At 32.8% G+C, this 26,552-nt stretch overlaps 1 protein-coding gene across 2 annotated transcripts; it reads right to left on the bottom strand.

Moving 5' to 3' along the window:
* Positions 1-13,704: 13,704 nt before the first annotated feature.
* On the bottom strand, positions 13,705-18,007 carry LOC104112445 (protein HAIKU1). Of its 2 annotated transcripts, none has more exons than XM_070177703.1 (2): positions 16,201-18,007; positions 13,705-14,759 (listed from the first exon to the last, which is right to left on the bottom strand). In XM_070177703.1, the coding sequence occupies exon 1, from the start codon at positions 17,278-17,280 to the stop codon at positions 16,333-16,335; it is 948 nt and encodes a 315-aa protein (XP_070033804.1). In that variant the 5' UTR covers positions 17,281-18,007; the 3' UTR covers positions 13,705-14,759; positions 16,201-16,332. The 2 variants fall into 2 exon arrangements, with proteins under 2 accessions (XP_070033804.1, XP_070033803.1); XM_070177702.1 differs by lacking the exon at positions 13,705-14,759 and adding an exon at positions 15,926-16,115.
* Positions 18,008-26,552: the final 8,545 nt, after the last annotated feature.

A 26,552-nucleotide genomic window follows, 5' to 3' on the forward strand; every position in this document is an offset into this window, starting at 1 on the left:
ACCTCGTACCTCTTATAAAAGTCGAGGACCACCGTGTCCAAAGGGCCAAGCGTCAAGTGGTATGTGTAAACGCTTAAGTACCCCTCCATATGCGTTGTGATGTCCTCACGGACCGGGAATGACTACTTCCTTGCCTTCCCTCTTGTAATCCTCCCGAACCGCTGGGAGCGTGTCTTCGGTGATGGAGCAGATATACCTCCACGCCTTCTCACCTCGATCTCCTTGTTTGGAGGATTTCTCTAACTTAAAGTCGTTATCTCTGGAGTAGCCTCCGGGGATAAACTCTTTAAAAGGAGGTTCCGGGGCTACTACCGGAAAGGTCGCCTCAGTATTTGCTGCCGGGATAGATGTTGAAAGAGCAGTGTTTTGAGGCACCGATTTTGTATTTTTTGCCATCTTTATCTAGGATTATGAAGGTTTCAAGGATGATATGAAGGTTTGAAGTTTGATATGAAGATTTGCAGGTCTAGCTTGAACATTTAAAGTCAAAGTATGAAGATTTGAAGATTGAAGATGAAGAAATGAAGATGTGAAGAACAATTTATGAAGATTTGAGGGAATGATGAACAAGTAAAAATTCGAGGGTAACTCAAGAAAATTCAAAACCAGAAAGTAAAAAGGAAGTAAAAAAAAAGGAAATTGGAGCTTTTACAGGAGGGAAATAATGAATACGTAACGTTTCGCATTTGATGCCCACCAAGTATGGTCAACCGGCGGCTGACATGTGTCGAAAGTCAGACGATGCTACTGATGGGATATTTCGCTGACTTGTTAACTTGCTTGCAGCGTGCGTAGGAAGGAACCGGAGTCAGTTGATCACCTCTTGTCGTTCCTATAGATCTGCTCTTCGAAAAGTGAGGGGACTATCTGTCTACGGATAAAATCGGTGATAACGTTACCCCCGATTTTTTGATAAATCGGGCAGGATGAATGATGCGCCAAGAATCAGACACGGCCAAACATGGAAAGAATCGAGTTCGAGCAAAATAAAGGATTGAGATTAAAGAAAAGACGGTTGGAAAGGGCAAACGAGGTATCGTAATATCCGCCCTTAACCGGATATTACGGCGCAAATCTCGCCCAATAGGCGTATCACGATTTACTAGAAGAGAAAGATTTTTTTTCTTATTTAGACTTGTACTAAGATTGAAACTCTCCTACTATATAAATGGGAACCTTTTTAATTTTGAGAACATTGTTGGCACGTATACCAAGACAATAAAATTAATTTTTGTTCTTTAATTATTGTTCAAAGTGTTCTTCAGTTACTTGTTTGTTTAGTTGCAACCGAGCTCATTTCAAGAGCTTGATCGGAGCCAACTTTCAGTGTTCATCATAAAGCGAGGCTTAATAATCCATCGTGTTTGGTTTGATCGTTTTGTTTTTCTTGAATTCAATTATTTGTTATTCTCATATCATTCGTATTAAATTAAATCACATATCTTTTAAACCGCGTATAAATTCAATTGTTACTAGTAAACAATTATGTATGTATCACATCCTATAAATACAAGCAATACCGGCTCTCTATGTGTCGAGCCATTTATTAAAATCTATCACGGGCCAGATTTTCAGATTTTGGGTTTGGGTGGAGCTGGATTTGTAGGCTAACCGCACAACATTGACAATTTGATTTCTGACTTTCAAACTCGAGATTTTTCACCCATACAAACAGGCTCTTAATCTTGAAATTAAAAGCAGATATATAGCAGGAATATTTGTAGGCCAACACAACCCATCTTGATGTTACATTAGACATTGTCCTGGTCTAGTTTTTAGCTAGAAGCAGAACTTAGTCGTTTTATTTTTTCCCATAAAAAAAGAAAACTGAAACGGAAAAAGGAAAAACACACAAAAGCAAAGACGATCAACCACACAAACAGCTACTCATATTGAGAAGCAACAGACTTCACATTGTGTTGGCTATCAGCTTCAATGATCATTTAGCGGCAACCGTATGTTAGTTTAATAACATCGTAGTAACAACGAGGACACCTCCTATCAAAGCAGTCACTTGCCTGCCTGCAGTATCCACCGCAACCACCCATTAAGGTAGGATCAGTTAGTTTTGATTTGAGTTCTGTTATAGTCGTTGACACGTCTCTCCCGGCAACTATTCTCACTTTTGGAGAATGAGCCAAATACACTGCAATTCATCAAAAATAATACTTAGTATGTTAAAATCAGTATGTTATATCATTGTAAATCTATATAAAAAGGCAATTCGGTGCACAAAGTATCCCGCGTTCACGCATGATCTGGGGAAGGACCGCACCTCAAAGGGTATGATGTAGACAGCATACACTCTAATGCAAGTATTAATGATTACTTCCCCGACTTAAACACGCGACCTATAAGTCATACTGAGACAACTTTACGTTGCTCTAAAGCTTCCTCTTCTATATATATATATATATATATATATATATATAAATACATAGCAAATAAAAAAGAGTGAGGTGTAGAAAATTAAAAGGTCATTTACCAGACATCACCATAATTGCAACAGTGAAATAGAAAGCATAATTGCGAGCCATGATAACAGTATTACTAAGACGAATTTGTTATAAGAAAAATAAATTATGATGGATGTCTACTCTTCCTCCATGATCTTCTTAAATGCTTAATGACATATTCAGGTAGTAGTTAACATGGTAGGGGATTTTTGGGTTGAAGAATTCATGGAAGAGTTGGTGGAAATATTTGCAGAAGGAGGCAGTTTTACGGTCAGATTCGCGACCGCAGATCTATTTCGCGGGTCGCATAACCATCGCGGAGTTGAGCAGAAAAATTGTTGAATGTTGAAGGTCGTTTTGCATACCATTATGCGGGATGAATGTCTCAACACTATTCTTATGCCCCAACATTATTCTTATGCCTTATACCATCGCGGGTTGAAGGCCTCAACACTATTCTTATGGGATCGGGCCGATCGCCTTAGCAGTATTATGAGATGCATCTATGGATTAGGTCGTACGACCTCGAGAGTATCATTTAACAACTCTCATAGGAGCAGGTCATTTGCCTCGTTAGGAATACGAGATACATTTATGGGATCGGGCCGTTTGCCTCGGTAGTTCTATGAAACACTATTCTTATAGGATCGGATCGTTCGCCATGGAAGACTCGTGCGTAATATTCGATGTCGACCCTCGGCACTACTTATTCAAGGTTAGGCTATATACCTACAAGGTACGTGGTTATTTACTAATGACATATTCAATGACATATTTTTCTTTACTTTTCATGCCTATATAAAGGCCTTGTAATAGATAGGAAAATACACACAATTGAAGAAGAAAACCTCTTCCTTCTCTCTATCTCCATTTTTTGTTCATGTTTTACTAAATTGCTTTTATTTCATAACAATATGTCTTGTTCATGTTTTACTAAGTTGCTTTTATTTCATAACACGTTATCAGCACGATGCTCTAACCAACTGGGATTATGTGCTTTAATCGAATTTTATCTTCTTTCAACAAGAGTTAGTCAATTTTTTTTTTCGATCTAGTAAGCTTTACTTTTAAATTCTTATATCAGCATATGTTTACTAATTCATGTCTAGCTTTGAGTTTACACTTATATGCAATATGACAACATGATAATCAAACCAAAAATCTTAATCTGCATATATGTGTGACACTTAGCTTTAATTATTTTTTTATGCCAACATGGTTAGAAAAAAAAAAGAATTCCTAACACTTCTGTTCCATATATATTTGATTAGAGCACTGTTGTCTTCTTATATCAAAAGTAGCTTTAATGTTTAGTAAAATTTATTTGTGAATTGAGTAGGATAAGTAGAAAATTATTTTTTACTATTTTAATGATTCATGCTATTAAAATATAATAATAATAATAATAATACTCGTAACTATTTTATTTTAATAAGATAAAATATTAGTACAAGAAGTATGTACTACACCAAAATTTTCATTTGTGATAGTTCTTATCAAATTAACACGTTGAATCATTTCTATATGGAAAGCATATAGTAGTAGATACTAGAGAGAGAATTGTCCCCTAATTTTTTCTTTGATTCCCTGATTAACCTAAAGGTTCTGCTATATCTCTTTATTTTTTTAGAGAGTATAATACTTAATTTCCACAAAAATGTATGGTAACTAGCAGTACTATATTATTCTATTTGATATATCATTTTTCTTTAATGTTTTGGTCATATCACTTTCATCTTGAAGTAAGCTTATTGCAGCAAAGACCACATGTGAATTTTCAATATTATTTTATATTTTTATATATCTGTTTGACACTAATTACTTAGTTGATTTGAGTAAACGAAAAGTCTATTGTTGAGAATTATATCCAAATGACATTATGAAGAGTTTAACTCAAAAGGTAAGCATTTCTTTCGTATTTGAAATTATTTTTGCCCTTTGCTATTAATGATATCAACTTCAATGAGTTCAAGTCACAATGAACTATGAGGGTAAGATATCAGGATCAAGTCTTGATGCTCCATGATGATAAGAGTTGGGTTTGAGTCACAATTCATTATGGCCTAACATGCCTTTATATTGGCAATATATTAGATTTGAGTCCCACTATACCATATTGATGATATAATAATGACTAAAGAAAAATAATATATTTTTCATGAAAAGGCATGAATATTGCCCCACTTGATTTGCTCCATTCTTGAAGTGAATGTGGTAGTGGCGCATAACAAGTCTAAATGAAGACAAGTGGTTGAGTTTCAAAGATCAAAATAATAATAATTATCACTATGATTATAAAAGGAGAACAATATGGGTTCTCAAAATAGTCCTTCAAAATGTGAAGGCAATGTTTACCATCAAATTGATATGAAAAATAATAAAGTACGGCGTTGATTATGATCCAAAGAGAATGTGACTTGTGATAAGCATTAAGAATGAAGACTCATTCCTAAAGGTGAATGTGGCAATATATGATAAAAGTAATGAATAAAGACATGCAATGCATGATTAGATGAATACCATACAACACCTCTGAGGGAGGTTTGAGTGAAATAAAGAGAATAAATATTATTGTGTGGTTACATGAATATGTCATTGGCCGGGTACATGTGATACGCCAAATATATATATATATATATATATATATATATATATATATATACATATATATTTTGGTGTGCCTTATAAAAGGTTATTAAAGGCAAAATTAAAGCAAGAAGTGATTTTGCTTATGATGATTTTAACCATGACAATTTATTAAGATATAAGTTTCTCCGTAAAGGAGATATTTATCATATGAATGGTGTGATAAAAGATTTTATAGTACAAAAGTTATTAAGAGCTCCGGAAAAATTAATTTGTTATTACCCGGATGAATAAAATTATTCACGACATTGATATTATAAAGTCTCAAAAGAAACTTTTAGAGTTTCAATGTATAAGTCAAAGTGGTTGGCATTTTGAGACTATAAATGAATGAAATATTGAATATCTTTATATTTTTATAATTATAACGGGTAAATATGAAAGATGACCCGATTTTCTTTCTATTTGTACTACACAAATATAAGCATGATGATGGAATCATATGTCACAAGTAAACTAGAGGTTTACTGAAACAAATATTAGTTGGCATGACCGGTTGACCATTTCGGTTCAATTATGATGCGAAAAATTAATTGAGAATTACATTGGCATATATTGAAGAAATATAAGATTCTTCAAGAATTTTTCTGTGCTGCTTATTCTCATGATATACCAGTTAAGGTTGAGATTGAATCCCTTGATTTCTGGAATGAATAAAAGGTGATAAATATATAGGCCCAGTCACCTTTCACGTGGACCGTTTACTATTATATGATTTTAATAGATGCATCTATTCTACGGTCACATGTGCATTTGTTATCAACTTGTAGTTTGGCTTTTGCAAGATTAATTGCTCAAATTATTAGAGTACAGTTCCAGAATATAAATTATGATGATTTATCTTGATAATACTGGTTTAAATTCAAGTTGGTTTAACATAAATTATATGCCTCCAATTATATCTAAACCATTGGTTATGAGAACAAAATTGCCAAAAAAAAATAAAAAAATTGGTATGTGATGTATTATTTAATATACAACAGCACTTGTACGCATCTAGCCAAGTTATGATAAGTTCTCCCTATCACAATCGGTTCAGGGGTCAGGAACCAATTAATTTTCATCTAGAAATATGAATGTGCTATATGATTTAATTGTTTCACCACAATGCACAAAGATGGATCCCCAAATAAGGCTAGTGATATGTGTTAGTGATCCCAACAATAGGGGGAGAAAATGGACAGCTGAAAAAGTAATGCATGTAATGAATTATTATGAGTACATCGAGATCCTCGTACAACAAAATGTGAACTTGAAGTTCAAGTGATAATTCGTTTGCATGCATTACTTTTTCAGCTGCAAATTTTCTCCCCCTATTGTTGGGATCACTAACACATATCACTAGCCTTATTTGGGGATCCATCTTTGTGCATTATGGTAAAATAATTAAATCATATAGCACATTCATATTTCTAGATGAAAATTATTTGGTTCCTGACCCCTGAACCGATTGTGATAGGGAGAACTTATCATAACTTGGCTAGATGCGTACAAGTGCTATTGTATATTAAATAATACATCACATACCAATTTTTTTTTTTTGGTATGTGATGTATTATTTAATATACAACAGCACTTGTACGCATCTAGCCAAGTTATGATAAGTTCTCCCTATCACAATCGGTTCAGGGGTCAGGAACCAATTAATTTTCATCTAGAAATATGAATGTGCTATATGATTTAATTGTTTCACCACAATACACAAAGATGGATCCCCAAATAAGGCTAGTGATATGTGTTAGTGATCCCAATAATAGGGGGAGAAAATGGGCAGCTGAAAAAGTAATGCATGTAATGAATTATTATGAGTACACCGAGATCCTCGTACGACAAAATGTGAACTTGAAGTTCAAGTGATAATTCGTTTGCATGCATTACTTTTTCAGCTGCCCATTTTCTCCCCCTATTGTTGGGATCACTAACACATATCACTAGCCTTATTTGGGGATCATCTTTGTGCATTGTAGTGAAATAATTAAATCATATAGCACATTCATATTTCTAGATGAAAATTATTTGGTTCCTGACCCCTGAACCGATTGTGATAGGGAGAACTTATCATAACTTGGCTAGATGCGTACAAGTGCTATTGTATATTAAATAATACATCACATACCAATTTTGTTTTTGGTATGTGATGTATTATTTAATATACAACAACACTTGTACGCATTTAGCCAAGTTATGATAAGTTCTCCCTATCACAATCGGTTCAGGGGTCAGGAACCAATTAATTTTCATCTAGAAATATGAATGTGCTATATGATTTAATTGTTTCACCACAATGCACAAAGATGGATCCCCAAATAAGGCTAGTGATATGTGTTAGTGATCCCAATAATAGGGGGAGAAAATGGGCAGCTGAAAAAGTAATGCATGTAATGAATTATTATTAGTACACCGAGATCCTCGTACGACAAAATGTGAACTTGAAGCTCAAGTGATAATTCGTTTGCATGCATTACTTTTTCAGCTGCCCATTTTCTCCCCCTATTATTGGGATCACTAACACATATCACTAGCCTTATTTGGGGATCCATCTTTGTGCATTGTGGTGAAATAATTAAATCATATAGCACATTCATATTTCTAGATGAAAATTATTTGGTTCTTGACCCCGAACCGATTGTGATAGGGAGAACTTATCATAACTTGGCTAGATGCGTACAAGTGCTATTGTATATTAAATAATACATCACATACCAATTTTTTTTTTGGTATGTGATGTATTATTTAATATACAATAATACTTGTATGCATCTAGCCAAGTTATGATAAGTTCTCCCTATCACAATCGGTTCAGGGGTCAGGAACCAAATAATTTTTATCTAGAAATATGAATGTGCTTTATGATTTAATTGTTTCACCACAATGCACAAAGATGAATCCCCAAATAAGGCTAGTGATATGTGTTAGTGATCCCAACAATAGGGGGAGAAAATGGGCAGCTGAAAGAGTAATGCATGTAATGAATTATTATGAGTACACCGAGATCCTCGTACGACAAAATGTGAACTTGAAGTTCAAGTGATAATTCATTTGCAAAATATTACCCGGCGTATTTGCTGACCCAAAGCTAAATATCATATTCAGCTGCTAATGCTCCAAGTAAAATAAAGTTCATAATGAATAGAGTCCATGGCATGCATAAAGCATCATAGACTAATCAGTTCCAAAGATAAAACTCCTTGAAGAAGGAGATGAGCAAATATTCAAGATGGTCATAATAAGGAGGCAAGTGCTCTAGAAGAGCACCACGACATAACACTTCCTAAGACCTCATGAGAGAGGCTCAGGTACCTAAAAATAATAAGATAAAGAGATCTCAATAAGTTATGTCTTTATTGGGTAATAGTAAAACCGATATAAAATGATCATCGACGATATTGTTAATATAATGTAGCGCTCAATATTATTAATATTGACGAGGATCTTGAGCTCAAATCTGTCATGAAATTTAGACAGATAAATAATTGGCCAAATGAAAAATACGCAATGAAAATTGATTTCACATGAAAAATATGAAGTTGGACGGATTGTCTCAACACCTGAAAGTATAAAGCCAGTGGAGGTATAACTGTTTTCTTGTGCAGGAAAACAAGGGTTAAGTCGATAGACATAAAGACGACTTGTGCCACAAGAAGATTTGTAAATATCTTGGCATTGATTATATAGAGACATGTTCTCCTGTTGTGGATGTCGTCATTTCAGGTTTTAATCTGGCAATAAAAGAAAAACGTGATATGCGTATAATGAAAATCATTGAAGGATTTAAATTGTTCTGAAGCATATTAAGGTTTCCAAGAAATTTATTAAATAAAGCTTCAAAAATTCTTATACGGATTGAAACAATTAGGGCGCATGTGGTATAATCGTCTGAGTGAGTACCTGTTGAAAGAAGGGTACAAGAATGATTCAATTTGTCCTTGTGTCTTTATAAAAAGATCTGGATCTAAATTTGTTATAATCACCGTGTATGTTTATGATTTAAATATCATTGGAACTCCTAGGGAGCTTCCTAAAGCAGTAGAGCTTCCTAAAGTAATAGACTATTTAAAGAAAGAATTTGAAATAAAAGATCTTGAAAAGACAAAATTTTGTCTTGGTCTACAAATTGAGTATATGAAAGATGGAATTTTTGTCCATCAATCAACATACACTAAAATGATTTTAAAGTGATTTTATATGGTTATAGCACATCCATTCCGACCTCATGAAAATAATGAAGAGCTTCTTGGTCCCGACGTACCATTTCTTAGTGCAATTGGTGCACTAATGTATCTTTCTAACATTACAAGGTCTGACATAACTTTTTCAGTTAATGTCTTAACAAGATATATCTCTGCTCCTACAAGGAGACATTGGAATAGAATCAAACACATATTGCGGTATCTAAAAGGGACTACCGGTATGAGATTATTTTATAAAAATGATTGCAGTTCTGATCTTGTTGGTTATGCCGATGCTGGGTATTTATATGACCCACAAAAGGTTCGATCTCAAACAGGCTATGTGTTTACATATGGAGGCACTGCCATATCCTGACGATCGACTAAACAATCAATCGTGGCTACTTCATCTAATCACGCTGAGATAATTGATATTCATGAAGCAAGTCGAGAATGTGTATGGTTGAGGTCTATAATACATCTTATTCGAGATAAATGTGGTTTGAAGTGTGACAAATTACCCACAATTTTGTATGAAGACAATGCAGCATGCATAGCCCAGTTGAAGGGAGGATTCATAAAAGTGGATAAGACAAAGCACATTTCACCAAAGATTTTTTTCACACATGATCTTCAAAAGAATGGTGATATCAATGTGCAACAGATCAGTTCAAGTGATAATATGGCTGATTTATTCACCAAATCTCTACCGACGTCAACCTTCAAGAAACTAGTGTACAAGATTGGGATGCGAATGCTCAAGGATGTGAATTGATGCTCTCATCAGGGGGAGTTAATACGCGTTGTACTCTTTTTTCCTTACAAGGTTTTGTCCCACTGGATTTTCCTTGCAAGGTTTTTAACGAGGCAACCAAAAGGCGTATTTCTAAACATGTGTACTCTTTTTCCTTCACTAGGATTTGTTTTTTCCATAGGATTTTTTCCTAATAAGATTTTAACGAGGCACATTATCTATGGATATCCAAGGGGGAGTGTTATAAGAAAAATCAAATTATGGTGGATGTCTACTCTTCCTCCATGATCTTCTCAAATACTTAATGACATATTCAATGACATATTTCTATGCTTAATAACATATTCAATGACATATTTTTCTTCACTTTTCATGCCTATATAAAGGCCTTGTAATAGATAGGAAAATACACACAATTGAAGAAGAAAACCTCTTCTTTCTCTCTATCTCCATTTTTTGTTCATGTTTTACTAAATTGCTTTTATTTCATAACAATATGTCTTGTTCATGTTTTACTAAGTTGCTTTTATTTCATAACAATGAAAGATGAGAGAATTATTAGTTATTGCAGTGCAATTTTTTGCTTCATGAAGAGCCATAAATTTATAGGCCTCTTCTCCCCTATATTTCTCCCTATTTAATTTACAACTTGTCTTTAAAGTTATATTAGGTATCGTAGTTGAATCACTTTTATTCGAGAAAAAGGACGATACGTCCAGTAGATGAGCACCACTTCAGTGGAGCTTCCCGCCAGGTCCTCTCATTGGCATGTTAAATTATGGAAAGGGTAGTGTATACGTATACTTTATCCTTACTTTAGGAAAGGTAAATATGTTGTTTTCGATATACCCTCGACTCAAGAAAAATAGCAAAAGAAAACAGTACCATAAGCAGTAACAGTAATGTAAGAAGATAAGATAACCAAAAAGGAAAGAAATAACAAGTAGAGGTAAAAATCTAGGAATAAAAAAATATAAGAATAGTCCTAATACTATTGGTACAAATGACACACTCGACTACCTACTATCATTCGACCCTAATTACAAGAATTCTTTCTCGTAAACATTGTGCAGATTTTAACTCGACACAAAATTAACACTTACCTCTTCTAGCGTGAATTACACCCATGAACTAGAGGTATAACCAAATATTTCAGTGTTTCTTAAGCTCATATAACCGACATAATTTAAGCACGTGATTCTTCACACTTCCCGTCAGTTATTAAACTGCATTATTTCATACATTCAAACATAGAAAAAATTCATTGAAAGCTCTTTCGTGTTGAACTGAAGCTGACACCTCTTACTACTTGGAGACTTAACGCAACACCGGATGTCCCTTGCGGGCCCAAAGTCCATCACTTTCAATATTAGTAGTATCATTTATAAAAGAGATATTCCAAGCTAACTTAATCAATGCCAAATTCTTGTTAATTTGAACTTAACACAGTTGAACTTAGGAGATCATATACATAGCATGTGTAGTTTATGGTATAGATCTCAGTAATCATTACATCTTGATACTTCCTCCAACTTCGCCTCTCACTTTAGGACTTGACTAATAGTCGTACCCGCGATGCGCGGTCAATATTAAAAAATATTAATTAACTTAATTTGTGATCAGGCTTGTTAGAACATATTTCATCGTATTACTTTAATAAATTTTAATTGTCATCTTATTTGTCAATACGATATACTCAATAATAAAATTTCTATTAAATTAAAGAGACTTATATAGTCATTGAATTTTTTTTTTTGTTATATATTTTTCCTTATTATATTGTCCAATGTTAATATAATTTTTTATTAGTATATTACTTTGTTTAATATTTTTGTCTGCTCGCTTTCTTTTTGTAATATAATAGAAGATATATATTTTGGTACTCTTGAAATATTTTTTTATTTTATATTTTATTTTATTGTTCTCAATAATATTGTCTGAATTTTAATGAATAAATATACTTTTTATTTTAAAAAAAGAAAAACTAAATTCTTTTTTAAATAATTTTAGTTAGTTAATTTCTTTGTTAATTTTTAATAATTAATTATTAACTAAATAACTAATTATGCCATGTGACTTTTTCTAGGCTACCACTTGGGTAAATGTGGTGCCTTTTTCTTTGGCTTTTAATAATATATAGATCTATAGATAAAGATAATTATTTTTATATCATGTGCAATTAAATTTTCTTTCTCTTTTAGTTTTAGGATACAAATTTAACTTTTATTTTTGTTACTAAATTACCTACATGAGAAATAAATTTTGTATTCTTAAAATTATAATTTGTTATCCAATAATTTTGTTATCCAATTGTTATTTAAGATATCTAGTAAAACTTTAATTTTGTGGTCCTATTCATAATTTGAGTGTTACCATAATTTTAATTTAATCTTAAGTTCATATCATCTTTCCCTTCTAATTCTAATATTAAATATTTTTGATTAATTATTGCTATTATGTTACCTAATATATAGTATTTCACGTTTTCATGTGACCTTCATTAACTTTCCTCTTTATTTAATATCATGATCCATTTATATCCTTTAATATAATATAGATCAATATAGTTTTTTTAATCTTGATATAAATATTTATATTATTTTAAATTAATAATCAAAATTATTAAATTGTTTAAATATTTTAATAATATTTTAAGTATTATATAATAAATTTCTAATATTTTGATTTAATTATTTGAAATTAATTAATTAAAAAATAAATTATATGTGACTTTTTCTGGTTATGCGATATGACTAAATTAGTTACGTTAATAGTTAATTAGTTATACATTACATGTGGCTAATTTTAAGGCTGTCATTTGACTTAAGGAGAAGTATTTTCCTCTCCTTTTAATAACATATAGATATAGATATATGCGTTGAAAAGTTTTTGGATCCACATTGCCCGAAAATAGAAAAAACCAGGAAAAAAAAGAAGGAAAAAAGAAAAAAAGAAGGCGTGGAAGATCGATGGCTGGAGCTAAAAAGCTGAAGAACGAAAGGAGGTCACTCAGTGAACCGGGTAGAGTTGGATTCATAGGCTTCTTTCATGAGGGTTTATTTCAATTTCTCAGGGAAAAAGGTCAAACTGGACAACAGTAACAAAGAGATTTCTGAATTTCATACCCGTGATTTCACACATTAAAAGCATATCTTAATTTTTTTTATTCTAGAGTGTTGTACTGCTAAGTTTTTAGATTTGCATTATAATTCAAGCGATCACCTATTTACTTCCAGCAGATGCAAACAAACATTTGCAATGAGGAAAGCATTCAGCAAACAAGTTTGGCAGCTAGCACCAAGTTGAGGATAAAGTCATGACACTGCATTTGCCTTTTAACTGTTGTGTGTGAATCACAGAAGTAATAGACCTAAAAACCCATTTATTTTAACGCAAGTAGGAGTAAACAAATCGGTATCCTAACAACTTCTGGCAATGGGTGCAGTGGTAAATTCCGCCAACATAAAGCCAAAAGTTCATTCAATAGAGTCTGAACCTGGGCTATCTTTCCACCAATAGCTATCTCTACAGGCTTAAGCAACCAGATACTAAAGACTAACAGCTATTAAACAGTGATATTATTATCTAACTGAAAGATAAGAACATGCATAGACAAGAATATCACTCACATATACGAGGCATACATCTAACAATAGCCGCAAACCCCGACTCAAAACAATGCATAAAAGTTCAAGTGGCTAGATACAGGCAAGCATTGTGACAGTAACAACCTAGAACAGTATCAAATCCCATGAGCAAATTACTGCAATTAGTATCCTAAAAATGCTAAAGAGATGAAAGAAAATCTTTGAAACTACTGTATACGTATGATAACACGTGTATCTGTGCAGTGTATATAAAAACAAAATGTATTAGATCGAAGGTAGTAAAAGTCTAGTAATAAAGATAAGCTCTAGAAAGATCCCAACAATATGAGCTGAGTCATGTTTACATTATGAAAAATCTCACACCCTTTAGAGATGAATTTATTGCAATCTCAGAATAGATTTTCCATGTGTAAACAAATTCACAGCTTTGGGATGTTAAACATTCATATGCTTTCACTTTTCCTAAAAAGAGTGCGAGTACAAACTTCAACATTCTGCATTTGAGAGATCACCTAGCATAAAAGTCATGGGTCGTACTTCAACAAATTATGCAAATGTGCAATGTTTTAGGTCTTAACATTGTTCCTAACTTCTATCTGCCTCAAGATCATCAACCATCGTCCGTTTGCTTTCAGTATTATAAATGAGCTTCCAAATAACTTGAAATAACTGACAACCATGTGCTAGATTTTTCTTCTTCAGCTAGTCTAAAATGGTGATAGAATACCCCCACCAACATATACATGTGGTACCTACAATTGACATACAGACCCATAGTGTACAACGGGATATCATTCCATTTTATAAGCTGGACACATGTAAAAGCATCATTGCCAGAGTGACTTCAGACAAGAATATCCAGTGCTTTCCTATAACCAAAGTGTTCATTTAATTTGATTAAATAGATTGTTCTATACTCAATGGAACTAGAAACTGCATTTGCTATTACTCAGATCTTGTGGCTGGAGAAGTAGAACTGTCAAAAAGTAGCTCAATGCTTTGAGGTCCCAGTGCCAGCTGACCATGATAACATTTTGAATCTGTTATCTGTCACCCTTTCCACCTCCAAACCCTCCATCTCATCTTTTCTCCTAAGATTATAAACCTATAGTTCTACCTATTTTACCTATCAATCAACCAAATGTGGATGTATTCCTCAGGAAACTGTGCAACTCGAACAATCAAAATATAAAGAATTCACATTCTTGAGTGAATAATGCACCAGGAAAAGAATTCCAGATCCACTAGCACAATCCCACATTTTCTCTGCCAATGTGAATTGCTTGATTAAACATTTTAAAGGAAAATCAGAAAATAAAGCATGATTCCATTTCAAACTATATTTCCCAAATATTATGTCAATCCTTGTCCAGCCTTCCATTCTTAAAAGCATATCAATACTTTTAAGAGGGAATTTAAATTAGACAAATTTTTCTATTGACATGTTAAATCACATCGTACTTCTTTTGACATATTAAAATAGGCAATAAAGGAATAAATGAAAATTGTGCTTTTTTCTTGATAAGTTCGAAAAAGTAAATATTGTGTTCATCTTCTAAAGATAAATATTTATTTAAAACACCTCTTTAAAACTGTCTATCGGAAACAACCTCTCTTCCTTCATAAGGAAAGGGTAAGGTCTACGTATACATTACCCTCCCCAAACCCCACGTGTGGGATTTCACTGGGTTTGTTGTTGTTCTACCTTTTTAAAACTTTAAAATCGATGATACAAACACTATCAGACATCAACAACAACATACCCAGTATACAACAACAACAACAACAACATACCCAGTATAATCCCACAAGTGGGGTCTAGGGAGGCTAGTGTGTACGCAGACCTTACCCCTACCTGGAGAGATAGCGCAACATACCCAGTATAGTCTCACAAATGGGGTCCGGGGAGCTACAAACACTATCAGAAATGGGAGATAATGAGTAAGAGATGGTTTAATTAAATAAACATATTTGTGTCATTTGTATTGCTAAATTGCTAATACGTGTGTTACTCCATATTAAATTGGGTATAGATCAGCAACATATTTAATGCAGGGATAGGAACTAAAAACAGCAACAAGATATTGTACTTTTAATATGGAGTTCAGTATAGATATTATTTCAACTACAACATCCAACCAAACGACCCCCCAGACTTTCTGGAGAAGACCATGTGAAAAGCAAAAATCTGGAAGAGGCACATAAACATAGTTGTGTAGGACAGAAAGGATAATGATACCACACAAAAATGACACAATGAGCAGATAATTAATCTACACGAGAGGAAGAAGATTAACAAAAACCAAAATATTTGATCCCAAAGGTGATATTACAAAGAATACAAGAACCTTGCCAGCTACATATAAATTGAATAAACCATCATCTAACAAGCTACAGACCTTTTCAACTGTCCAGTTGAGTTGCTAAATGTACTACGTGTTCAAAGCGCTATGCAAATAAAGAGATACATCTGCTACAAACTCTACAATCAAAGAGTCAAGATTTGAAATGTTTGTTAAGAACAACAAAAAGAAAAATCATAAACAGTTTTAGAAAGGATCTCTTACATTTTGCTAGGATACACTGCATATCCACAGGGAAAAAGCTTCAATTTGCGGGAGGTCTGCCACCACGACAGAACTCAAAGCAAAGAATCAGATCAAAGGAGCCATCCAAAGTCAGCAGCTCTCTTCCTAGCATTATTGATCCCTCCATCTTGGACTTGAAATGGGGAAGAACCCGGAAGGTGACAAAGGAAATCCATAACCAGGAGAAGGAGGAAATTGTGGTCCCGGGCCTAAAATCCCAGGCTGGGCCATGGGAGAGAAGGAGAAATTTGGTGTAAGTGGTGGAGGATGATGCATACCCGGAGAAAGCAATGGATAAGGGGACCGGGGAGATAACAAGTTCAAAAAGCCAGTGGGTGATGGCAAAAGATACTGAGAAGTCGGTGAAGGCAAAGGAGGAGGCCCATTTATTCCCGGGGAAGGAAGAGGTGGAGGAGGACCATTCAAACGTGGGGATGGAAGAGGGGGCGGGCCATTCATTCTAGGAGATGGAAGAAGTGGCATTGAAGGATTAGGTAGTAAACCAGATGATGGTGGATGTGCTTGAAAATGACCAGGACCTTGAAATTGTGCTTGTCTAGGCCCAGAATCTATTATTGAATTTTGAAGATAACGCATATAAACTGAAATTGGAGACTCAGCTGTATTTGTCCATACATCTCCAGGAGTGGGTGGTAACATAGAGGGTGACGGCTGACCATAGTGAGGCGGTCTCACAATAGTGTTATGGTAAGGAACACCTCCTGCAGATTGGGCAGGGGCTGGGACCTGTGCAGGAGGGTGGATTGGAATTTGGGAACGATTTATTGGAGTCAGAGGCGGTGGCCGAATCTTTTGTAATCTCATACTCTGAGGCTTTGAAGGATTCTGAGGAGGTCTAGGTGGAGGCTCTTGAGAAGGTGAACCTGTCAGTTGCTGAACAATGCTCCGAAAATCATTCTTGTTAATATTATAAACCTGAGGTTGAGGTTGTGGCCGAGCACTATTTGTGTTGTTGAAATTGGGTTGGTGTATAGGACTCTTCTTGATATTCTTCCCAAATTTATTCACACCCAAATGATCTGGATTCCTATTATCCATCTCAATAACTTCAAGACAATCACCGAACTCCAAAAGATTTTATCTTTAAATCCCTCTTTTACAACACTTCAACTAAAAAGGAATTATATAATGCAACTCAAATTTTATATCACTGCAAAAGATCCTCTACAAGTTTGATAACAAGAAACCCTACACTTGAAATTAAAGAAATATCACCGCAGACAGTGATACCCATACATCAACCAGCTTCAACTCCAGCCAAAACTTCTGCTTCAGTTCACAAAAGTAACCACAGAAATCTCAATAAACAACTTATTCTTCCCACATAATATTCAAATCCCAGATACCATAAATTACTGAACTCTTCCAAAAAGAAACAAGTTTTCAATTTTTTTCTTTATAAATACTTAAGGTCAAACGAGCATACAGAGTACAAACAACCCTAAAAAACCCAACCTTTTCAGTTTCCCACTTCCAATTTTCTCCCTCTATAATTTTCCAGAAACAGACATGCCCTAAAAGTTGAAAAGGTTAAGAGTAGAAAGAGACAGAGAAGAGAATTACGCTCTGATTACTGGGGCAAAGCGTCGAGCATGCGAACTGCAAACTTATGAAAACCTTCAGAGCTGAACACGGCGGAGGGTGGTGGTGGAGTTGGTGGCTGGTGGCTGTCGTCGGTCAACGAGGAAATGAAAAGGGAATTGAAGTTTGAAAACGAAGATGACGCGTTTCAAGGTTTTTAAAGTATCCACTAGTCTGCTAGAAAATAGAAAGAAGAAAGAGAAGGTGGGTCAGTAGGGCTATAGTGGGCCCGATAGGGTTGAATTAGAGTGACGAACCTGTTGCGTTAGTAGTGGGGGGTGAATGGAAAATACTGACGAAGACGAGTCAAACCACGGGAGTTGTTGCATGGTTGACGCACCCTATTGGATTAGACTTTTCAATTATCAAACTAAATTAATGACGTCGGATTTTTAAATTTATAAATCAAACCAAACTAATAAAGACGAATTTTTTAATTTTAATTTTTCTTGGATTTTTTTGGATTTTCGAGTTTTACCTAACATAAAATATGTAACTTGTGCTCCAAATATTTCTTAAGTCCCAGTAAAACACAACTATATAATGTGTTTTCCAAGGAACTAACACAATAATATGAGATAAGTCATAACATTATACTAAAATATTCAATAATAAAGATAAAATAATAAAATTACATAAAATAAATATTGCTAATTAATAAGCTATAATAAAAATTAACATAATCTAAAAATACTATATATGTCATGCTAAAATAGGTATAGCTAATAAGTATTAATATTAATTATATAACTAAGCACTAAGGAAAAATATAAACTAAGTTATGCATTTTCATTATAAACCAATATAAAACTAAAATAATTATCTAACACTTTCGCCATTCTTAGTATTGAATTGAATTTCTTTTGTTAGCATTAGTATTGATTTGAATTTTGTTTGAGTTACTATATTTATGGGCTATAAAATTTATTTATCATTCAAGAATGTTAAGTCTAAATTTGAAATAATATGTTAAAAGATAAAACTGTGAAAAAGTTTAAGAAATATTTATATGTATAAAATATTTTTAAAAATTATATAAATGTACTATCGGGTTGGTTTGGTTTTGGTTTGACTTTTTTTTAGTTAAAATCAAACCAAACCAATTATGGTCGGGGTTTGTTTTCCAATACCAAACCACATCGGGGTTTTTTTAATCCGGTTTGACTCGGATTATCGATTTGGTGCGGTTTATCGGTTTTCTTTGTACACCCCAAGTTGAAACTTGAAGCATTTACTAAATTTAATTTACGAATTTGTAATTTGTTAATGATATTTGGAAAACTAAAAATTTGATATAATACATTTACTATTTAGAGAATTAAATATAATACATTTACTATTTAGAGAATTAAAAGTTTGATTATTTTCTTGCACATATTTTAAATTTGTTTTTAGTTGTTAAATATTAATAACTTGTAATATTTTTTACGTAATTTTTAAATATATAAATTTTATTTAAAAAATTTCTATTCAAATTGACACCGGACATTAATAAATTCAACCTCTGTACTTCGAAATACGTTACATAAAAACGAAATTTTAGAGTACTCCTTTTTAGAAAGAAAAAAAATAGAAAAAGAAGTTATTGCTCCCTTCATTTTATTTTATTTGAACTAAAAAGTTTTATAAAGGTATGATTCAGAAGAAGAGATAGAATGGTGGAAAAAGGATTGAGAATGTAAGTAAAAGAAGGAAAACCTTTAAATACAAAGGGTATAAAAAATGTTAGCCATTATTTGTTTAAAACCATTGTAATAAACATATTATAATTTCTTTGGCCTTGTGTGTCTCCTTTCTATCATACTATAATAATCTTATAGGAGTACCAAATTACACGTATATTTGATAAAGGGTTGAGTCAACTTAGATTTAGATATCTACCAAAAAACTTGGATTTAGATAATTTATTCAGCCACGTATTAAAAATAAAGATTTGCAAGCAAAGCTCAAACGTCTTAAGGTAGAATGTAGAAAGTTTGACTTTGACTGTAAAAGTGTGGGCAAGTTTATTGTACGTACGCTATAAGAATAATGAATTTTTTTCCTGTAAAGAAGACATCTATTATTCTGGGGAAGGAAATAGCCTTTTATGTTCTCATTATAACAAGTGGTTATACCATGACTTCCCACAGTTTTTGTTACGTCATTATAGGAATATTCATAAATTATCATTTAGTAATGGGTAAAAATTAAATGAATTACCCTTTCATTGACCACAAAAGTGGCCATATCTTTAGGCAGTTAATTAAGAGGAAGCAGAAAACAAAAACATATAAAAGATCTTGACAGAGTAAATACACAAGAATTTCCCACATGAGTAGTTCGATGATGACCAAAGGATCATGATTCGAACGTCTGCTTTGTCACAAGTTGAGGGGAAAAAAACAAAGATGCACAAAATCGGTTGGATAATGTTCCAACTTTAAATTGATAAACAATCTGGATGTTAAAGAAATGTTTACACATTACTGTTTTTGGTATGACTAATCAAAAATATCTTTTAAGAAGTGTTTTCCGTAAAATAAGTCATTTTCTTTTGGTATGATCCAACATATTTTTTAAGAAGTGTTTTCCTGTAAAATAATTCATTTTATTATGTTTATTTAATAGAAAAATAAGCCATTCTTATTATAGTAGCAAGAAAATATTTTGCCACCAAAAGGAAGAAAATTTTTCACTTATGATCGAGCAAAAGTCGTTTGCCTTATTGATAATCTCAACTCTTAGCGTTATAATGCTGCATCAATTAACATTTAGATATTCTTATAATTTTTTATTAATATTTTATAGTCAACATTAACCAAAAATTGGAAAATTTTTGCAACAATTTTTCTTTAAAAAAAGCAACTTACTCTGAAAAACAAATTCAAAAACATTTCTCATCATACCAAGCAAATTAACCCAAATCAAGATTAAATAACTTAATTATCGCCCAAGGAGAGGACTTCATATTCCTCCATATAGCCCCTGTTGGAGTTGTCGTGCAAGAAGAAAGTCACGCAACTATTGGAATTTCTCGACCCAATTCAAAAATAAACATTATCATATTGCACATGGCTTAATCAATGTAATTCGTAGCAGCCAGCTTGTCCGTATGCACAAATGCAAAAATAAGGACTCTTAATCCTTTTTTTAAATGGCCAATTAACGCATAATTAGTTATAATTAAAGAAGCGTAAGAATGGTTGCATGCTTTATCCAAGCATGATGTAACAATGACTCTGCATTTTCGGAGATTTCCACGTAAGCTCCGTTTGAATTATTTTCCAAGAATGAGGTAGATTAAAAGAAAAGAAAGAGATAAAACAATTTACTATACAAATTGTTAATTAAGCTACCTGGAAATTAGTAGTGAAAAACCAGTTTAATAGTTTTACCAATATAACCATCTAGAATTTAACAAATATGCAGCTAATGTCCACATTGTCCACTCAATATATTTCCAAAGAATGAACAATTTTTGGAACGAAATCCACATTAGTCAAACCTTTCTATTACATACTCGTTTGTTACGATATTTTTTTGTTGTTATAGTGAAGTGCATATATAGAGAACATATTTATAACATAATATAAAAATCGATTCTGAGAAAAAATTAGCTTTTATAGTGAATAACTATTATGCAGAGATACTGTTATATGTCATGCCGCCGTTCTAATCCAACTTCAGCCTATATTGAGAACATATTTATAACATAATATAAAAATCAATTCTGAGAAAAACTTAACTTTTATAGTGAATAACTATTATATAGAGTTACTGTTATAAGTCATGCCGCCGTTCTAATCTAACTTCAGCCTAATTAATGACTGAACATGATACCGAAGGAAATGTGACACCCAGTTAGTTAATGAGAAAAAAAAATAAAATGAAAAAGATACAGAAAAGTATAAATTAGTTTCAACAAAGAACTGGTACGTTACATAACTAATCCGACCCTGGGAACATATCCAGTCTGTTAGCAACTAAGAGTTTTATTGCTTCTGACTTATTATGCATATAAATGTAACAATTAAAAAAATGAGATTATCAATCATTCTAAATATTGGATTCGCCTATTTTATTTAACTAGTTGACGTTGCAGATCCTCGAAACTCCAATCCCTTCTCATCCCAGGGCTCCTTACTAACCTGGGCGAACCACCTGGAAACTCCACCGGACCGCTGTTATGAAGCCGGCGAGAACCTTTTTTAACCTTGTTCACCGGGCCCCGAGGCGAATGAGCCATGTTTTCAGGCCTAGGTGCAAAATTCCCTGACCAGCTCATTTCAGGCCTAATGTAATCTGATTTTTCTTTACTATTTTTATCAACATTGAATCTTGCCTTTAATTCATTTTCTGAATCTGTCCTCAGAATCTTGCAGGTCAAGCAGCTGAGACTCATATTTGATTATACAAAAGAAGAAGGATAAGGAAAGATTGCTTTGTGTGGATTATAGAATAAGGATAGCCTGAGGTGTATATCTAAAGAGAGAAAAGAAAAAAAGGGAAATGAGTCTTTACGTTGTTCAAATATCATTAAATTTCTGCCCTTCATGCAATAATGAATGTAGGAAAAAATGTGGGATTTTGTTACGAACTGATGTTTCTGAGATTGCATGAGTTGTTTTAGCTTTTCTTTTACCCATTTAATATTAATTATTTGGTTGATAATGGCCAATCGTTTTGGTGTTCTGGTCAAGATTTGGATCCGAAAATGAAGCTGAATCAATGTTTAGTTAATCGCTAATATATACTTTCTTTGGCTCAAATTAATTTGAACTATAAGCAGAGTGGTTGGGCAGAATTTTTACCCGTTGGTTTACATAATTTTAGCCCATCCTATGATCCTAATCCAATTCTTAGACGGTTCATTTTGGGTTCAACCCATTTTGACCCGTGTATCCTCAGTCGCTGATCCAACCCGTTTAAACTTGGGTGGGTTGCACATAAGTGGATTAGAATTGACACCACTATTGGAGCAGGGAATTTAGTGCCTCCAAAAGCAATCATCACAAAATACACACGCAAAAAGGAAAAAGGGAAGATGAACTACACTAAAAAAAATCACTCACTAACAATACTAGACAATAGTAGTGTGCTTTTGCTGTCATCAACCACTTGATTATCACAGGCATTCACAGCATAATGCATTCATCTGTACATTAACCTTGACGATGAAAGTCTATCCGTCCTATTCAAAACATTTCCACACCTATGGTCAATATATGTATATGTATTAGGGGTGTACATAGGTCGAGATGATTCAGATTTTCTAATTATCAAATCAAACAAATTGTATCGTATTTTTAAATCTAAAGACCAAACAAAACCAATAAAAATCGGATTTTTTAATCTCGGTTTTTCTCTGATTTTTCGGATTTTCGGGTTTTTTAGGGTTTTTTTCATAAAGTCTTCGTAGCACAAAATATAGAATTTGTGTTTCAAATATTTCTTTAGTCCTAGTAAGACAGAACTATATAAGATATTTTTCAATAAAATAACATAAATATGAGATGAGTCATGTGATTATACTAAAATATTCAACAATAAAGATATAAAATCGCATAAAATAAATATTATTAATAAGTTATAATGAAAACAAACATAATTTAAAGTTACTAATGAGTTGCTAAAATAAGTACAACTAATAAGTACTATTATTTACATGACTAAACACTAAAAAAAAAATAAGTTATGCATTTTATCTAAACCATTGAAAAACTAAAAAATAGATATCCAACACTATTTTTATTCCTAGTACAATTGAATTGAATGTCTTTTATTAGCATTAGTATTGATTTGATTTCGATTTAGGAGTTATTTGAGTTACTAACATTTATGGACTACAAAACTTATTGGAGCATCCAAAAATTATAACTTCAAGCTTGAAATAATACGTTGAAAGATAAAACTATGAAAAAGCTTAAGAAATATTTATAAACTACACTACAATAAATATTTTTATGTATTAAATATATTTAAAACTTCTATACATATAATGTCGGGTTGGTTTTGTTTCGGTTTGATTTTTTTAGTTAAAAGCAAACCAAACCAAATATGGTCGGATTTTATTTTTCAATACCAAACCAAATTAAACCAAACCATAGTCTGAGTTTTTTTCTCGGTTTGACTCGAACTATCGAGTTGGTGCGATTTGTCGCTTCCATTTGTACACCCCAAATATGTACGTAGGTGATTAGATCCTTAACCTAAGACTATTACAATTTTTATAATTGGATACTGAGTTTGTTGTATCACTAAAGCCTCAGTTCGATGTTTTATCTAGCCGTCATTCGTTGATCTAAAGTTTAAACCAGATCAATATCTCAGATTATGTTAGTTCATGTCCCTAGTAATGCCGAAAACAAACAAATATTAAGGGTATGTTTGGAAAGCCACACGATAATTGTAATTGGTGTAATTACACACCCTAGTAATTACACAAGCTAGTAATTACGACGACGTGTTTGTTTGTCATAACGTAATTACAGCGTAATTACAAGCGTATTGTTTGGTTGCACAAGTGTAATTACACAATTAGATTAAATTTTAAATAAAGTAATTATGGAACTTAAAAGTTAATATAATAAATATATGCAATATAAATAATTTTTATAAGTATAAATGATATTAGATTTAGTATTTAAGATGCATATTTTTTCTTGAATATACACTAATTAGTAATCATATATTTATAACTAATATAGTAAAAATAATTGATATATATTTTCCAAATTAATAATATTTAGTTTAATTAATTATAAAAACTAAAAACATACGTTTTGTAAGAACATAATGGAATGCATGTTTGATAAAATAAATTAATATTTATAAATATAATGACATAACATTATGCAAATGTTTGACAAAATTAATATATCAATTCTAACTAAAAAATGAACAACATGCAATATGAAATAACAAGCCAATACTACTAAAAGAAGTAAATTGGAACCATAAATATGACACAATTTCAAAATCCCCTCCCCCCTCCCCCCCCCCCCCCCAAAAAAAAAAAACTTTAACATATGTCAAATTTCAACATAATAAAAATAAGTTCCAATACAACTTAAGATTAGGAAACATAATAAGTTTATAACCTCACAAAGAAATTCTACTTTAATGGCGTCACTCATTATATGCCAAGTTTGTTAATGACTCATTATTTCTAATATTAGGAGGTATAGTTTGAAAAAATAGAATAATAATGCAGTTACGCTAAATGAAGAAAATAAAATAAGTAAGAAATAAAATATACGAACAATTACATAGAATCACAAGAAGTAAAGGTAGAGAAATAATAAATAAATAATGTACAAAGAAAATATATTTTAAAATAAAAAAAATAAAAGTAAAAATAAAAATAAAAAAATAATTAAAACAATGGAAATAAAAATTTATAAAGAAAATAAACTAAAATAAAAAGGAAAGAAATTAAAAAGTAACTTTGTAATTACACAGTGTAATTACCACCAATTCTCACCTCCTCCTTGAGAATGAGAGAGTGTAATTACACCTCTCCAATTACACCCAATTCCATGCTGATCAAGTAATTACTTGGCCAAACAAATACGCCAAACTGTGTAATTATACCCAATTACACCCAAATTCAATTCCTAGGTGGCTTTCCAAACAGACTCTAATGGTGGGGCGAATGTTATTTATCCTAGTGATTGAGTGCAAGTAAATGGTAGTGGCTTAGGAGTTCCACTCTTTGCAGATGAATGCACAACTAAAGTTGAAAGGATCTCCTATGCTAGGCTATTAGTTGAGATGGATGTCACAAAGGTCATGCCTAAATCGATTAAAGTCATGGATCCGGCTGGGAAAATCTTTGACCAACAGGTTGCGTAAGATTGGGTCCCTGAATATTGCCCCACCTACCTACAAGTTGGTCATGTTTGCAGGACTGAGCTGAGAACATCAAAGGCCATTCCTGTGGCAAAGCAACAACAAACAAAGCCAAGAATGGAATGGAGAAGAAGAGCAGAGCACGAGAAAGTTGAAGCAGGTATAATACAACAACCTCACAACATGATACATGAGCAAACACAACAATTACAGCAAGTAAGCCCAAATGCTAATAATCAGGAGGGTGATAAAATGACATCTTGTGAGATAACTAAAGGGAAATCAGCAGCAAAAGGTGTTCAATCCAAGACAATGGAAACAACAGGGATTAATGTAGTGAATAGGTTCAGTCCATTAACTATTCCAATAGTTGGAGAGACAGTGGACAACTCTAATGGAGAGAAGGGGCAATGTAGTTATCAAGGGGCTACTGGGGATCCACAACTCAAACAATCAACTAAATGAAGATCATATCATGGAATGTGAGATATGTAAATAAAGTATAAAGCAAAAAGAAGTAAAGAAGTTTATACAGAATAATGATGTTGGGTTGATAGCAATACTGGAAAACAGAGTCAAGGAAGAGAATGCCAACAGAATAATAAAAAAGATATCAATTAACTAGAAATGGTGTGCAAACTACTCCTATAGTAACAAGGGTAGAATCTGGATATTATGAGGACTCAAATAGAGTGGAGTTTGATGTAGTTGCTATGAGTGCTCAAGCCATTCATGGCATAGTTTGGATCCCTCAGATGCCAGTAAAGTTCACTTTGTCTGTGATTTATGGACTACATACAATTGAAACTAGGAAGCCACTATGGGAAGAACTGAGAAGTGTAAATAACTATATGCAAGATCCATGGTTAGCTATTGGTGATTTTAATGCAATAATA

Source organism: Nicotiana tomentosiformis, chromosome 6 (assembly GCF_000390325.3).
Source record: "Nicotiana tomentosiformis chromosome 6, ASM39032v3, whole genome shotgun sequence".
Taxonomy (NCBI): Eukaryota; Viridiplantae; Streptophyta; class Magnoliopsida; order Solanales; family Solanaceae; genus Nicotiana; species Nicotiana tomentosiformis.